Raw genomic sequence first — 14,636 nt, forward strand, 5'->3', positions numbered from 1 at the left:
ATGATCAGTGAACATGACCCCCATTATATGGAGGAAAAGTACTGTTGCACAAGAAAGCCGCATCTATGCTTATCTTCCTTTAAAAACTTATTTATACGCTGTGTCATCAGTATTACACCAATCATCTAATACAGCCGTGGCCCCAATGCTGGAAATCCTACAAATATACGCAGATACAATATTACTTCCTGCAACATAAACACAGTTTTGGATATATCTGAATTGTATGCAACAAATTGAGACCAAATGTTAAATAATTGCACTGAAATGTATTCAAATAGCAACATAGTTTTTTATTTCTACAGTAAAGCAGTGTTTGTTTCAGGTGCAGGGAGCTGTTTGATATTAAGACATTGTATCACATTTACTTTGTCATTGTTCTTAAAACTTAGGAACATAAGAAGATCCCAGCCAGATAACACCGGAAGCTCATTTAGTTCAACTCTAGATGAATTATGAACAAGTTAAAAGGGACAGGGACTCCACTTTCTACATCTCCATTCAGAGAGCTTTCAATTCATTCCTATTTGCTTCCTGTTCCTTAACCAGTTACTGACCTGTCCTCTTATGCTAATAATAAGAAGAAGAAGAGTTTGGATTTGATATCCCGCTTTATCACTACCCGAAGGAGTCTCAAAGCGGCTAACATTCTCCTTTCCCTTCCTCCCTCACAACAAACACTCTGTGGGGTGAATGGGGCTGAGAGACTTCAAAGAAGTGTGACTAGTCCAAGGTCACCCAGCAGCTGCATGTGGAGCGGAGACGTGAACCCAGTTCACCAGATTACGAGACTACGTCTCTTAACCACTACACCACACTGGCTCTCTATGCTAAGCTTTAGAAGTCTTTGCTGAGACTTCATCAGAAGTTTTTTTTTAAAGCCCAAGAGCACCATGCCAGCTAGATAATCTCTTTCTATGCTCCTTGACACATTCAAAGAAATCTAAAAGGTTAGTGACGGGACTTAACTGCACAAATCATGCTAGTTCTGCTTCAGCAAGTCTTACATGATTTCCGCCAGTTCTCCAAGGACAAACTGACTTGTTCTTTCCTGGATCTCCACTGGCTCTCTTTTTTAAAAATTGTGTTAAATGTGGCAACTGATTTTAAGGCCGAGTTGCATCATTTTGTCATTAGACCGGCAATTTCACATCTGAGTTATTTAAGAACTCTCAGGTGGATGCTCTATCCAGAACTGTAGTTAATTTGTCAACTGGGTCTAGAATTTCAACTGTCACCACCGTGATTTGCTTTATCTCCATATTTTAAAACAGAAGAGTTATCAGATTTTGGAATGATCTACATAGGTAATTTCAAAACATTGCAGGAGGCTACAAGAGGTTTATAAATGTAGTTTTTAATGTGTAAGTATCCCCTCTTAAAGTTAGCTTACCCCTTTCCTTTGGGATGTTCAGTGTTTTGATAAAAGCTTAGACTAGATTTGGAAACCTAACAAGAGCCCTGCCAGATCAGGTCAAAGGCCTACCTAGCCCAGCACTCTATTCTCATAGAGATCAACCAGATCCCTATGGGGAGTCCACAAGCAGCATGAGTGAAACAGCACTGCAATTCCCAGAAACTGCTAGTTCAAAGCACATGACAGAGGTGGCAGAACACATCCATCTGGGTATGAAGGCCAGTATAGAAATGTAATAATAAAATAGCCCGGTCTGTAGAGCATGAGACCCTTAATCTCTTGGTCATAGGTTTGAGCTCCATTTTGAGCAAAAAATTAAAAAATAAATAAATCCTCCACTGCAGTGAGTTAGACTAGAATGACCCTTGTTGTCCCTCCCAACTCTACAATTCTATTTTTCTAATACCCCACCTTTCCCCCTGAAACGACTTTGGGCTAGTTCAGATGCTCTAGGGTTGGGCTTTTCGTGGAGATTGGATAAACCTTTGGTCAACTCAGTTTGAATCCTTGAGTGATGACAGCATGCCATTTTCACTGTCCTTTTCAGTGTGAGGCTGTAATGTCCATGAACACCTGTCCACAAAAATTGAAACAAATTTCTTACGGGGTGATCTGGAGCTTTAGGCATCTGGTGAATGTAACTATATAATTGGTCAGTTTGATTAAATTTGGGAGGATTTTTTATTTTATTTTTTTACAGAAGTCATGCAAATCCAACCCTCCTCTCCCTGCCCTTCAGGTATTCCTCCTCTGAAGAGAAATGGATTTCAAGCTTCCATTTCGTTTTCTCCGAGTGACCCTTGAGCCATTGTGTGCCTGTGGGTCTTCCAGTCTTAAGGCTTTGCTGGGTCTTCTGCATTGTAATTAATGCAAATCTCCTGAATCTTTAAAAAAACACACCCCAATCCTAACCCCCCTCCTCCCCCAAACAGAATTCCCCTCCTTCGTTAAAAATAAACTGAGCGTTTATAGCTATCCGGATTTGTCTAATTCCAAATGCAGTTTGGAGCTCAGGATTCCGATTGGATTCTTAAGGCAAAGTTTTTTTAAAGGGGGGGGGGTGAGAGCGCACGTTCCCTATGGACCTGAGAACGAAGGTGTCAAAGCCCCCGCTGCTGACTCGCCTTCCTTTCCTCCCCTCCTCAAGTTTCCATGGAGACCTCCCTTCCCACGCACCCCCCGCAGCAGCCTAAAGAAGGGGAAAAGGCGAGACTCGCCAGAAGTAATTGGACACGGGGACCAGAAAGCGCGCGCGCCAAGGAAGAGCGGGCCACGCAGGAGAAGACGGCGGCTGCTCGCCGAAGGCGGCCTTCCCTTCCCTTTGCCAGCAGGTGGGTTCTGTGCTTTGGGAGAGGGAGCGCGAAGATTTGAAAAGGGCTCCGGGGAAGAATGGGAGGGAGGTTTCTTTCGCACGTGCGTTTGGGGGCTTCCTTTCTCCCCTCCCTCTTAGTGCGTAAAAGCGCATGTGAGAACTAAATGGACTGGACGACAAACTATTCTAAACACACACACACACACACACACACACAAACACACAAAACTTCTCGCAGTAAGGCAGAAAGGTTGCTTCTTTTTGCTGGCAAGTGTGTATAACTGAAAGCTTAGCCTCATGGGCTTAGTCAAGGGGCGGGCGGGGAGGCAGCTTCCCCCCCCCAAATCAATCAAAATCAATACAAATCTGAGGTTCTGCCCCTCCTAACAGAAGTCTTCCACCCCCCCCCCCCAATCCTGGTTACGCCTATGCTTAGCTAATAATGCAGTAGATGAAAAAAAGCAGTGCAACAGAAATGAAAGCAAGTGAGTGCTGCTATATTAATTACCTTATATTTCTACATTTATGCAACCATAATTTAGCTATTGGGATTCTGACGCAAACCAAAATCTGAGAGCCAAAGCAATCCTGCTCTATGGACAAAGCGGTTTGGTTACTTATTGTTATGCAGTGTGCATTTCAGGTAAGACATCATGAGCTCTGTTTTGTCTTAGCAATATTTGTCATGTTTGCATAAAGTGAGCTATGTTTCAATTACAATAACAAATTGCTTCATGAATTACAACAAACTATGGTTTGATTTGTTAAGCTGCACACTTAAAGGGAAAGCTAAGGAGAATTTAAAGATTCTAAGGAGAATGCAGACATTGTCTGCATTATCCCCGTCTAAGCTTCATAGCAAACCATTTGGCAAACTGTATCCTTTTAAATCATAAAATATACTCAGAGTCGCAAAGTGATTTCATGCTCTTTATTCAGCTCATAGTGGTGAGGAGGAATGAATGAAAGTCCCCTCAAAGCATCTGCTTTATATACATTATTTACACAATGGGCTGCACATGATTGGCTAATTCCGGAATTCTACTGTAAGCCAATCAGGTTGTGGATTCACTTCTATCTGGAGCATGATTGGGTGGTTCCTGCCAACCAATCATACTGCTGCATTGTTCTAGGACCAATCAGACTGCTGCCTTTTGGATCCTATTGTTCTAGGACCAATCAGACTGCTGCAGTTTGGATCCTATTCAACTCAGTACATAACAAATCAACTCAAAAAGGTGCCCTCATGTAAGATCTCCTTGCTTCTGGGATGATGTCATGAGCATGCAGATCTAAGTCCTGCAATGTGCCATTTTCAGGGTGTCCAGTGTCTATACTAAATACTCATGAATGCTTGAAGGTTGTGTATCCCCAAAGATCCATGCAGATTTGCACATGCCCAGAAGTTTAGTTTACTTTCCTAGTCAAAGAAAAACCTCTTGGTAAGATGGCAGTTTAATGCAGCTGAGCATTACAATCTAGATAAGTTCATAATATCAAGCTAGGTAGATATGAGCTTTGATGACTGCTAAGTGATATGTAGCAACAATATATTGTTTCCCCCCAAATATGCAGTTGATTATCGTTTGACATATACTTCATCTTTGCATTGCAGATATCTGGTGGCCTGAAGTGTGGTCAAGTAAAGAAGCCATCTAGAGCCATTTTCTTGGAGTGGTCAGAGTTTCCGAAAGGGAGGAATCCAGATTTTTATGTTGTAACATATCACCTCACTGATGACTTGGCTCAAAAAGTAGGCTGTATGCTTAGCATCACATGCTTTCAGCAGTTACACTAATTTGATTTGATTGCAGGATTTGGTTGAACATGTTTGCTTAAAAAATAATGTTGGCAAGGATGTTTTGGTTGTCTAAAGAAAGTTTAAGAGAAAATGATTAACCTTTGAAAATAAAATTTATGTAATCCTATGGGTTGGAAAAAAGGAAGTCTAAAAAGGGAAGATGTTATAAGGACCCTTCCAGTCCACATGGTATTAGGCAATCTGACCTTTATTTCTCCTGAATGTAATAGTAAATGAGTCTGTTGTTGCACTTGCTGGACTCTCTATAGCTCTTTTAGTTATAGACCATTCTAATAGAAATGCCATTTGAATGATTATAACCTGGGTGCTTGTGATAAACAACAAAACCATAAAAGAAATTGAAACCACAATAAAAACAAACCAGTCAGCAAAACAGAATGCCTATACAAGTGGTATCTCGGGTTACAGACACTTCAGGTTACAGACTCCGCTAACCCAGAAATAGTACCTCGGATTAAGAACTTTACTTCAGGATGAGAACAGAAATCATGTGGTGGTGGCACTGTGGCAGCGGGAGGCCCCATTAGCTAAAGTGGTACCTCAAGTTAAGAACAGTTTCAGGTTAAGAACAGACCTCCAGAACGAATCAAGTTCTTAACCCGAGGTACCCTTAACCCCAGGTAGCACTGTAATAATATAGATTAGAGGCAAGAGGGAGGAAACATTGTTGCAGAAAGATTACAGGGTGGGAGGCATAGATGCATGGAAAGGCATGCCAGAATTTGAGAGCTGCAATAGAAAATGACCTTTTTCTCATGGAAGATGGAACTTGAGGGAGGGGAGGATGAGATGCTCTTTGATTAATACTGTATTTAGAACTACTGCCTCAGATACAGTGCAATATTAATTCTTAAAATAAACAAAACAAAATAGCACACTTTTAAATTGCAGAATGTGAAAAGTGTTTCCACAACTCAATTAAAAGCACAAAATGTTACAATTCTGCTTGAAGAAGGGAAGAAATATGATGTGATGGTGCAGTCACTGAAGAATGGGAAAATTCTACATGCAAAATCATTCAAGACACGTAAGTACAGGCAGCCCCCCGTTTATGCGGGGGTTACATTCCGAGACACCACACACTTTGGTGAAATCGCATATAATTGAAACCCATTGAAAAAGCCTGCAAACACCCTCCTTTGCCCTTTTAGTGATGTTTTAGTGACATCTTTATGCTGTTTCTGGGTCACTTCTGGGTTTGGTCTGATGCTCGTATACACGGCCGCACACATATTGGACGTGCCTAACTGGGAGGGGGCCTGTACAACAATGTAGGACTTACTTTTAACATAATCACAGACTAAGATGGAAAAGGTATATGATTACATTTAATATTTTATAATAGCCAAGTTGATATTGAACAGAAACAGTCTCTCACACACCCCAATCTATTACTTTGGAAATTTTATTTTTTTTAAAATTGTGTGAATATTTCCCCCCTATCAATCTGATGAAATTTTCTAATTTGGTTTGCAGGTGGAATTTCAGACATTGTCAAAACACACGTGACAAGTACTAGTGCATTGTTTAGCTGGAATATTCTAGCTAACGATTTTTCTGTTGAAATTTCATGTAATAACATTTCTCGGATGTTTAAGCATAATGAGGTCTTCTATGAATGGACAGATCTGAGACCTGCAACTTTGTACACTTTTAGTTTTAAATTTAAACAGCTTCACTTGGATTTTGTTAATGTGTCTCAGATGCTGGATGTTCACATTGAAACAGGTGTGTACTTCAAATTTTGTATTTTGCTATTCCTGGTCTAAAAGCATCTAATACAGTGGTACCTCAGGTTACATATGCTTCAGGTTACAGACTCCGCTAACCCAGAAATAGTGCTTCAGGTTAAGAACTTTGCTTCAGGATAAGAAGTGCTCCGGCGGCACGGTGGCAGCAAGAGGCCCTATTAGCTAAAGTGGTGCTTCAGGTTAAGAACAGTTTCAGGTTAAGGACGGACCTCCGGAACGAATTAAGTATTTAACCTGAGGTACCACTGTATACTGAATTTAGAAATGACCAATGCCTGGATAGGAGAGTGTCTGGTTGCTCCATGTAGGCCATTTGTAATTTAAACAAAGGAGTAGAATACAGGTATAACCAGGGCTTTTTTCCAGACAGAACTCGCCAGAACTCAGTTCTGGCACCTTTCAGGTGTGTGCCATTGCCATTCTAAGAGAATTAGGGTGGTGTTCATTGTGAGTTCTGGCACCTCTTTTTCTAGAAAAATAGCACTGGATTTAACCAATTAAAATATGAGTGAAACCAGGCTGATATCACTGTATGCTTATGAACCTATGAATCACTGGAGTTAGAAGATGGCAGTGCCCCATAGGTTCATCTAGTGACAATCCACACTTCCATCACCTGGTTCTGGTCCTTGACATCTGCCCCACCCTCCCACCACAGCCTATCCCACGTTCCAGAGAGGCCTTAGTTGTCTGAAAGTGGAAGGAGGTAACGGGAAACTTTCCCCCCTGAACTTCCTTAAGTTAACTTAACGTTTTACTAATACAATACAGTATAAATATGCCCATTAACTGACATAGTGCTATTCATGGTATCAATCTACAAACTGTGATGTGAATACAGGCATTGTTATTCCACTACAACTCAAGCAGACTTTTAAGAGCATCCTTTATGAGACTTGTATAAAACTACAATGATTTAATTTGTTTTAGAAAAAATAGTGGGTGTGGTAGGTATGCTTAATTTAACCGCCATCATATAGGAAAATAGATTTATTTAGTCATGTGTGCATGTGTGTTGAGAAATGATTTTGGAATACTGGAATTATATGTCCATTTTAGGTTTGTGTTCAGATGGTTGGACAGCTTTCAAGCATGGCTGTTATAAAGTAAGTAAAGAAAGCAAGCCTTGGAGTGTGGCACAACAGAGCTGTGAATTATTTTCAAGTGGGGCGCATCTTGTTGATATAAAGAATAAAGAAGAACATGCATTTCTTACTTCTTATCTGCGGTCATTCAGTCACGTAATCGTGCTATGGACAGGTCTCAATGACATCAAGGTCAGTATGCTATATCTGAGGTTAGTATGTTAGATCCAGCCCTGCTCAGTCATTTGTACTTTTTACATGCATTTCTAGTTGGAGCCCTTGCAGCTGGTAGAACTTAAAAAGGTAAAGGGACCCCTGACCATTAAGTCAAGTCGCCGACGACTCTGGGGTTGCGACGCCCATCTCGCTTTACTGGCCGAGGGAGCTGGCGTTTGTCCACAGACAGCTTCCAGGTCATGTGGCCAGCATGACTAAGTCACTTCTGGCGAACCAGAGCAGCACACGGAAATGCCGTTTACCTTCCTGCCGGAGCGGTGCCTATTTATCTACTTGCACTTTGAAGCGCTTTCGAACTGCTAGGTTGGAAACAATGGGAGCTCACCCCTTCGTGGGGATTCAAACCGCCGACCTTCTGATCGGCAAGCCCAAGAGGCTCAGTGGTTTAGACCACAGCACCACCTTGACTCAAATTGCCCTGACATAGCAAGGAAAGTATCTGGGGTTTTTGAGGGGAGACTTATATAATCAAGCACTGCTTCCAAGGATGGAATGGCAGCTTTATTTTAATTAATTAAGTTACAATGCACTTTTAATTCACTTGAATCTCTCAAGTGGAGGACAAGAATAAAAAAATAGCCAAATTCAACAACTGATCTCATATAGTAGGAGGAAAAAACCCAACAATTCCCAGTATACTAGAAGGTCAAATGCCTGCCTAAAAAGAAACATGTTTTGACAGCCTGCCTAATGAGCTTGCTCAAAAGGAACAAGGCATGGCACTTGTTTGAAGTATATCAGGTGTATTGTGGAATGCAGTTATCTAAAACAAGGAGGAATTTATTACAGTAATTTTGATTCTTGCAGGAAGAAGGACATCTCTCATGGACAGATGACTCCCCATATTTTGGACAATCTGAGTTCTCTTCTCTGCCAATGATCCCAGAAAATGAAACTGATTGTTATGCATTTCAGCGAAATTCTAGTGGTCCAAATTACTTTTTCATGCCTTTCTTCTGCTATATCCCATTGCCCTATATTTGCAAATATGAATGTAATTATTTTATTACTGCTATCAAACATTTTATTAAAAGATACTTTTAATGAAGAATAATTTAAATTTTATGATCAAAAATGGCATTTGGATTTAAAGTTTTAAAAATTGTTCTTTTCAGTGTCCTCTGTTCCTGAAAACTTCACATTTAAGGTGCAGGATTTTGGCACAGATGAAGCAGCACTTTTTTGGAGCAGTTTGATTGGCTGGTTTACTTCAGACTTTCAGCTCAGTATTAAATACTACTTTGAACTTTCAGAACAACATTCTGAAACTTTTACTCTAAATTCAACGCAAACAAAAATTTTGAAATTGTGCCCCGGTCGTTTGTATAATTTTTTATTATCAGCAAGAAGCCCTGAAGGGGCACATATTAGCTTACACCCAGTGAGGATGCTAGAGACAAGTAAGTTGCATTACAATAAAATATGATATTAATGTAGCACATTTTTAATATATGTCATCCATGGAAAAATAATATATTGTGTTTTATCATGATCTTTAAATCTCTGCATAAAAAAATCAGAATCAAATGTTGGTTGGAGTAGACCCACTTAAATCAATGGGACTTAAGAGTTAGTTATGAGTAGGGATGGAAAGACCTGCCAATTTTGGTTCTTTCACTTTCTCATTTTTCAAACCTCGCAGTCTAGTTCTCCACATTTCTGCAGCAATTTAAGATTTTTTAAAAATCTTCATAATAATTCTCAAGAATTTTTGTGTGACTTCCCCCCCAAACCCCCAATTTTTCTATTCAATTTTAACAAATGTACACATTTTTGCAAGTAATTTCTCCTATTCTCCTATTCACAGAGAAGGAAATGTATGTGCTTTCCTCCAACACTGTGCACCACTAAATTGATGAAATCTGGGCCAAAAATGTATGTGTGAGAAAATATCATAAGTTAAACAATAATATAGGGAGATAGAGATTTGAAGACTTTAAATCTAAAAAATATTTAATAAACAACAACAACAACGTAGTTGAGTCCAGCCAATAGACTGTAAATATTTTATTTATTGCACCTTCTGTTATTTGTCTATGGTATTTGTACCAACAGCTACATTTATATCAGAATTCTGTTTTCCCATCTTTTGATCATTAGGGCCATCACATTTACTCAATGTAAAGGCAACACGGGTGACATCATCAGAAATAGTTTTGCAGTGGGATTCTCCAATGAGCCCATGTAATGCATCCTTTCATCACTACCTAATTAGCATCTTAGAGAGTGGAACAACAAAGTGGGAAGCCATTCCATTTGGAAAAAGTAACACTTCTGCTGTAATTGGAAATCTCAAGCCATACCATCAGTATCAGCTACAGATTCAAAGTGTAGCTGAAAAGGGAACTCTAAGCTGCTACGAGGATCCTATGTTAATAGTAACAGGTACATAATTTTCATTTTATAAACAATGTGCATAATTACTTTTAACAGGTAGTAATTTAGGATATATGTCCTAGGACTCCTAAACAAAAGGAAGACATATGGAAGATGATAGCATCTACAGATAACTTCAGCATGCAGTTAATTATTTATTTCACAAAATTTATACACCACTTGATTGTAAGAAAAACAACAACCTCAAATCCTCATTCTTCAGCAATCTTATTTTTATTCAGTCCCCCCTCTCCCTGCAATCCCTTATGGTGCCAGATGTTTGCTCCTGGGTTGTAAAGGACATGGAACTGCAGGGGAAGGGGAAATTAGTAAGAATGTCTCCTCCTTTTCTGCTAAAATTTAAAATGTTTATCCAAGTTGTTAGAGGACTTGTGTTACAATTTATGCACTTCTCCCATTTTAGTAACCATGAAGGAATGTCAATATTCTAAAATAATTACCGTTTTTTTCCCGTGTATAAGACTAGGTTTTTTCCCTAAAAAATAATGTCAAAAATTAGGGGCGTCTTATACATGGATACACCCCCCATTTTCTTAAATCTGAGTCCCCCAAAATAGGGGGCGTCTTATACATGGGGGCGTCTTATAGATGGAAAAATACGGTATTTTTGTGAAGCTATGGCTGAAACAATACATGCTTTTTCCATCAGTGACTGCATGCATCCTTCTCAACTGAGAACCAAGTTTTAAAAGGAGAGCTAATCAACTAGGAATAATTTGTCTATCTGATATGCACTGTAGATATCATTTTCTTTGTTTAGGTGTCAGCCCACCTACGAATGTATTCATCCATCCAGAAGATATAGGAGAGGACCATGTAATTATCTACTGGAAACTGCCACAAGAGGGCCAGGAATCCTATATCCAAGCAAAACCATCTGCAGTTGAGGATAAAAACATGGTGTTCTTAGTAAACAATACGGAGAGTTTTAAAATTGAACTCCTAATACCTGGAATGACTTATGAAATAGGAGTGGCTACAGTAACAAATGGAAACAAGAGTGATCTAATTACCATTCAATGCACTCTTAGTAAGATGTTTTAAGACTTTTTTTGAGGGAGGGGAAAGAAACATTGTTATTAGGATATCCCCCCTTTAAATTGTTGTATATCAGTTGTGCCATTGCAGACACATGTCTACTCAAAAGTAAGTCCTGTTGAGTTAAATGGGGCTCATTCATAGTGGGTATAAGAATGCAGTCTAAAAGAAGTATATTTATTAGTAGTAGTTGCTGTAATCCAGTATGCATGTTTATCAGTTGGATCAGGATTAAAGCCTGTGAAGGAAAGTCTTATGGTGAGAGCTAACATTATGCTAGCAGGACTTCTCCTCCCTCCCTTCTCTCTGCAGTCCCAGTACCCCAACCTTCCAAAGCAGATAGATTATGGGTGTGGAAGAGAGGAAGGGAATGTCTTATTTGTGTGAATGGAAATCCATTGCACAAGTAGGTTGCCATAATATGAAGTAGACGATAGAAGCAGAATTTATTTCAAAGCACGCTAACACAATATTTTGGAATTGTTGCCTTGTGGAAATGAGACATTACTTTCATTGCCAACCATCAACTGGCTTGATTGGGAATGAGAGCACAGTGGTTCCCCGTCCCCCCTTCAAAATAATGACACATGGCCTGAGAGCAAGAGAATGTGTATGGTAATGTTTTTCAACAGTCATTTTAGAAAGAATACCTATAATTCACTTCAAATACATGTAAGGTTGTGCAGAAAAGATAGTATTCTAAAACAGTAGGCAACACACGAAATATGAACACTACATAGTTTGTCAAAGTGGCATGACCATTTCCATTGTTCCATAAATTTTATTTCTTTAGTTTAGTAGTTGATACCCATATTTTGATGAGATGGCATAGATGTGAGAAAGTTCAGCTGGAACATTAAATCAGACCTTAGGCCAGTCAATCAGGAGTTGATTACTCTTCTGAACAGCTTGGATTGTCAAAGCATTAAACCCTCTTGATGCTTCCATTGAAATGTATTTGTGTTGACCACTATAGCACCACTATAAAATCCATTGTTTGCCAACAATATTGTATCTGACAATCCTTACTTTATAGTCCCCTGCATTAAAAACATGTGGTCTACATTTACTGTTCTAATTTACAGCTGTTTATAAAACATGTTTGATCTGATCCCTCCTTCTGTTGTCACTCTAGAACCCAAACCAGTACAGATTGTCATCCCCTATGAAGTTCAAAGTCATTCTGTGGTTTTATTTGTTCAAATGCCTGCTGTTGGAGTCTTTGATGGCTTACACGTCATGAGTAAAAGAGGCCCTAATGCAACTACAACTTTGTCAACTGATGGGAAAGTAACTATAGAGAATTTAATCCCGGGCACGGAATACGATTTTTTTGTTTCCACTACAAGTGGATCTATGTTAAGTTCTGTATACCACCCGCCAGCTATAAGAACATGTAAGTTATTTAAGGTTATGTGATTACATCCTCTTCCTTCAGTATGAAATCTTGCTGTAATTTGTCTAGTCCATATATTGTTTTCATAACTATATGTGGAAGTATTTGTCAGGGCTATTTCTGATTAACTTATGTTGATAGTTGTGGACTCATGTTGGCATTGCTGATTTATTAGCATCTTAATGTTTTTATTGATGACATAATATATTGTCTATAAAATTATAGGTTATATCCAACACTGCAGTTCTGTTCATGCAGCAGACATCATGGTGCACAATGGGATTTCCATAACTTCTCTGCCCTACAGCCCTGTATCTCAAAAGCATATATTTAGTTTACACCAGGAAAGAAAAGGAAGGGGGAGTCCCATTGCATGCATGGAAATCTACTTGACTTATTATATTATATCATAATTTTTTAACTTCTCGGTAACTTAGTAGTTCAAAATATTCAGCCTAAGGCTGTGCATGTTTTCTTGGATGTAAATTGCAGTGGAATTCACTCCCTAACAAGTATGCATAGGATTGCAGTCTTGGATGATATAAACAGTATCAGTGTTTGTGATGCAGCATTTGAGACCACAGATTCTAATGCACATTAGCATTTCTCTGTGTACAGTAATATTGAGGGCTCAGATGGTTCTACCAATAACTGCAATCAATGTTTATAGGGGAATGGTTAGATGCTGAGTCAAAGTATATGAACCTTAATATTTTTTTTTGTATGTTCATGTAGTCCTGCTACAATACAGAGAATGGGGGAAAGTGTAACCTGCCGATTTCATGGCTGTTCATCAATCTCCTTTTTAGTTGCATATTTCCCCACCTTCTTGTATGCAAATTTTTGGCACTGAAATAAATGGAAGTGGGTTACACTTTAAGCAAATAGTAAAAGTGTAGCAGGAAACATAACATTTTTAACACAGTATCTTTCTGGTATTTACAATACAAATCTTTCTGTGGAATATTACAATCTATTACTGAATTTCCCACAAGAAGGGAAAACCTCTTCGAGGAAATGGAGAGGTTTATCACCATCTGATTCTATGTTTTGGCATTTGCTATGCCTTCACTGCAGCTCATCTCATCCTAAAATAGTAGGAATTTGGAGCTGCAGTAGGACGTTGTGTAACAAGAATTAACTTTTCAAAGAGAATGGGAAGAACACAGATTCAGAAGGAATGGGCTGTAGAGGTAGGGAAATGTAGACAAGAGTCTTCAGGATTTGTTATATGGAATTCCACAAATTATGGAGGACTGAATTACCCAGGGGGGGGGGACCCCAAGATGAGAATGGATGGAAATACAGTATTTTATCTAAGCAAAGAGGCTAGGGCCTACAGAACGACACAGATAGGAAAGCAAATAGGGGTTGTATCCAGTGGAGTCATCCTATTAGTGTAAGGACTTCTGTCTGCACAATGTTTCTCTTCCTCCTCTCCCTGTGTGCCCCTTCCAATTCTGCTCCAGAAAAGATTGGGGGGGGGCATTGGTGTGCACAGGGCGAGAAGAAGTCCCATTGCACAAACTGACTAATTGTTGGATACGATCCATAGTCTCTAAAGCAGGAATGGCTACCTGTGTGTGTTTACCGCTAAAGCGCTAGAAGGTCCTTGATGTCTCAACCCAAATTTACTGACACTGCGGTAAAAATTGACTTGTTCTTGGCCCTAAAGAAGTATTTGGGGAAACAGAATTTGGCCATACATACCTGCTCTAGTATATAAAGATAGTGTGTGTGTATGTGTGTGTGTGTGTCTTTCTGACATTCAAAGCATTTATAAGCTTCTTTATTGCAGAACTACTTTTGAAAATAAAGGATAACTCATAAGTTGAAGTAAACCGAGTGCTGGGGTTGAACATAGTTGATGAAAGGTCTCTGCTGGTACATTTGGATATGGCAGAAATCCAAAAGGCTCAGACATTCATCCACTCTGGCTCTTTATTATGACATGAGAAATGAAATGTATGATGTACATGTTTCACATATTTTGCAGGCCTTGCAGTTCCACTAAATGTATGTGAAGGCAGAGTTACAGATATTTCAATACAGATTATTTGGGATAGAGCAGATGGAAACTTTCAGCAGTATGAAGTCACATGCATTAACCATGCAGGTATTTTCATGGTATGTTTTAAAAAAACATCTGTTTTATATCACCAATGAAATCACTGCTGTCAA

The 14,636-nt window shown here is 39.2% G+C and overlaps 1 protein-coding gene across 2 annotated transcripts in view; it reads left to right on the top strand.

Annotated features, from left to right (window-relative positions):
- The first annotated feature begins 2,724 nt into the window (after window positions 1-2,724).
- Window positions 2,725-14,636, top strand: part of PTPRQ (protein tyrosine phosphatase receptor type Q) — a 103,041-nt gene continuing 91,129 nt past the window's right edge. For both annotated transcript variants that reach the window (XM_083573278.1, XM_083573279.1), the window contains exons 1-12: window positions 2,725-2,748; window positions 3,272-3,372; window positions 4,345-4,482; window positions 5,443-5,578; window positions 6,028-6,279; window positions 7,362-7,579; window positions 8,432-8,618; window positions 8,740-9,024; window positions 9,725-10,009; window positions 10,782-11,051; window positions 12,195-12,455; window positions 14,452-14,582. In XM_083573278.1, coding sequence (XP_083429404.1) covers window positions 3,325-3,372; window positions 4,345-4,482; window positions 5,443-5,578; window positions 6,028-6,279; window positions 7,362-7,579; window positions 8,432-8,618; window positions 8,740-9,024; window positions 9,725-10,009; window positions 10,782-11,051; window positions 12,195-12,455; window positions 14,452-14,582 — 2,211 coding nt within the window. In that variant the 5' untranslated portion in view covers window positions 2,725-2,748; window positions 3,272-3,324. The remainder of the gene's footprint in view (window positions 2,749-3,271; window positions 3,373-4,344; window positions 4,483-5,442; window positions 5,579-6,027; window positions 6,280-7,361; window positions 7,580-8,431; window positions 8,619-8,739; window positions 9,025-9,724; window positions 10,010-10,781; window positions 11,052-12,194; window positions 12,456-14,451; window positions 14,583-14,636) is intronic.

The sequence above is a fragment of the Podarcis filfolensis genome (genome assembly GCF_964270895.1).
Source record: "Podarcis filfolensis genome assembly, chromosome: 10".
NCBI lineage: Eukaryota > Metazoa > Chordata > Lepidosauria > Squamata > Lacertidae > Podarcis > Podarcis filfolensis.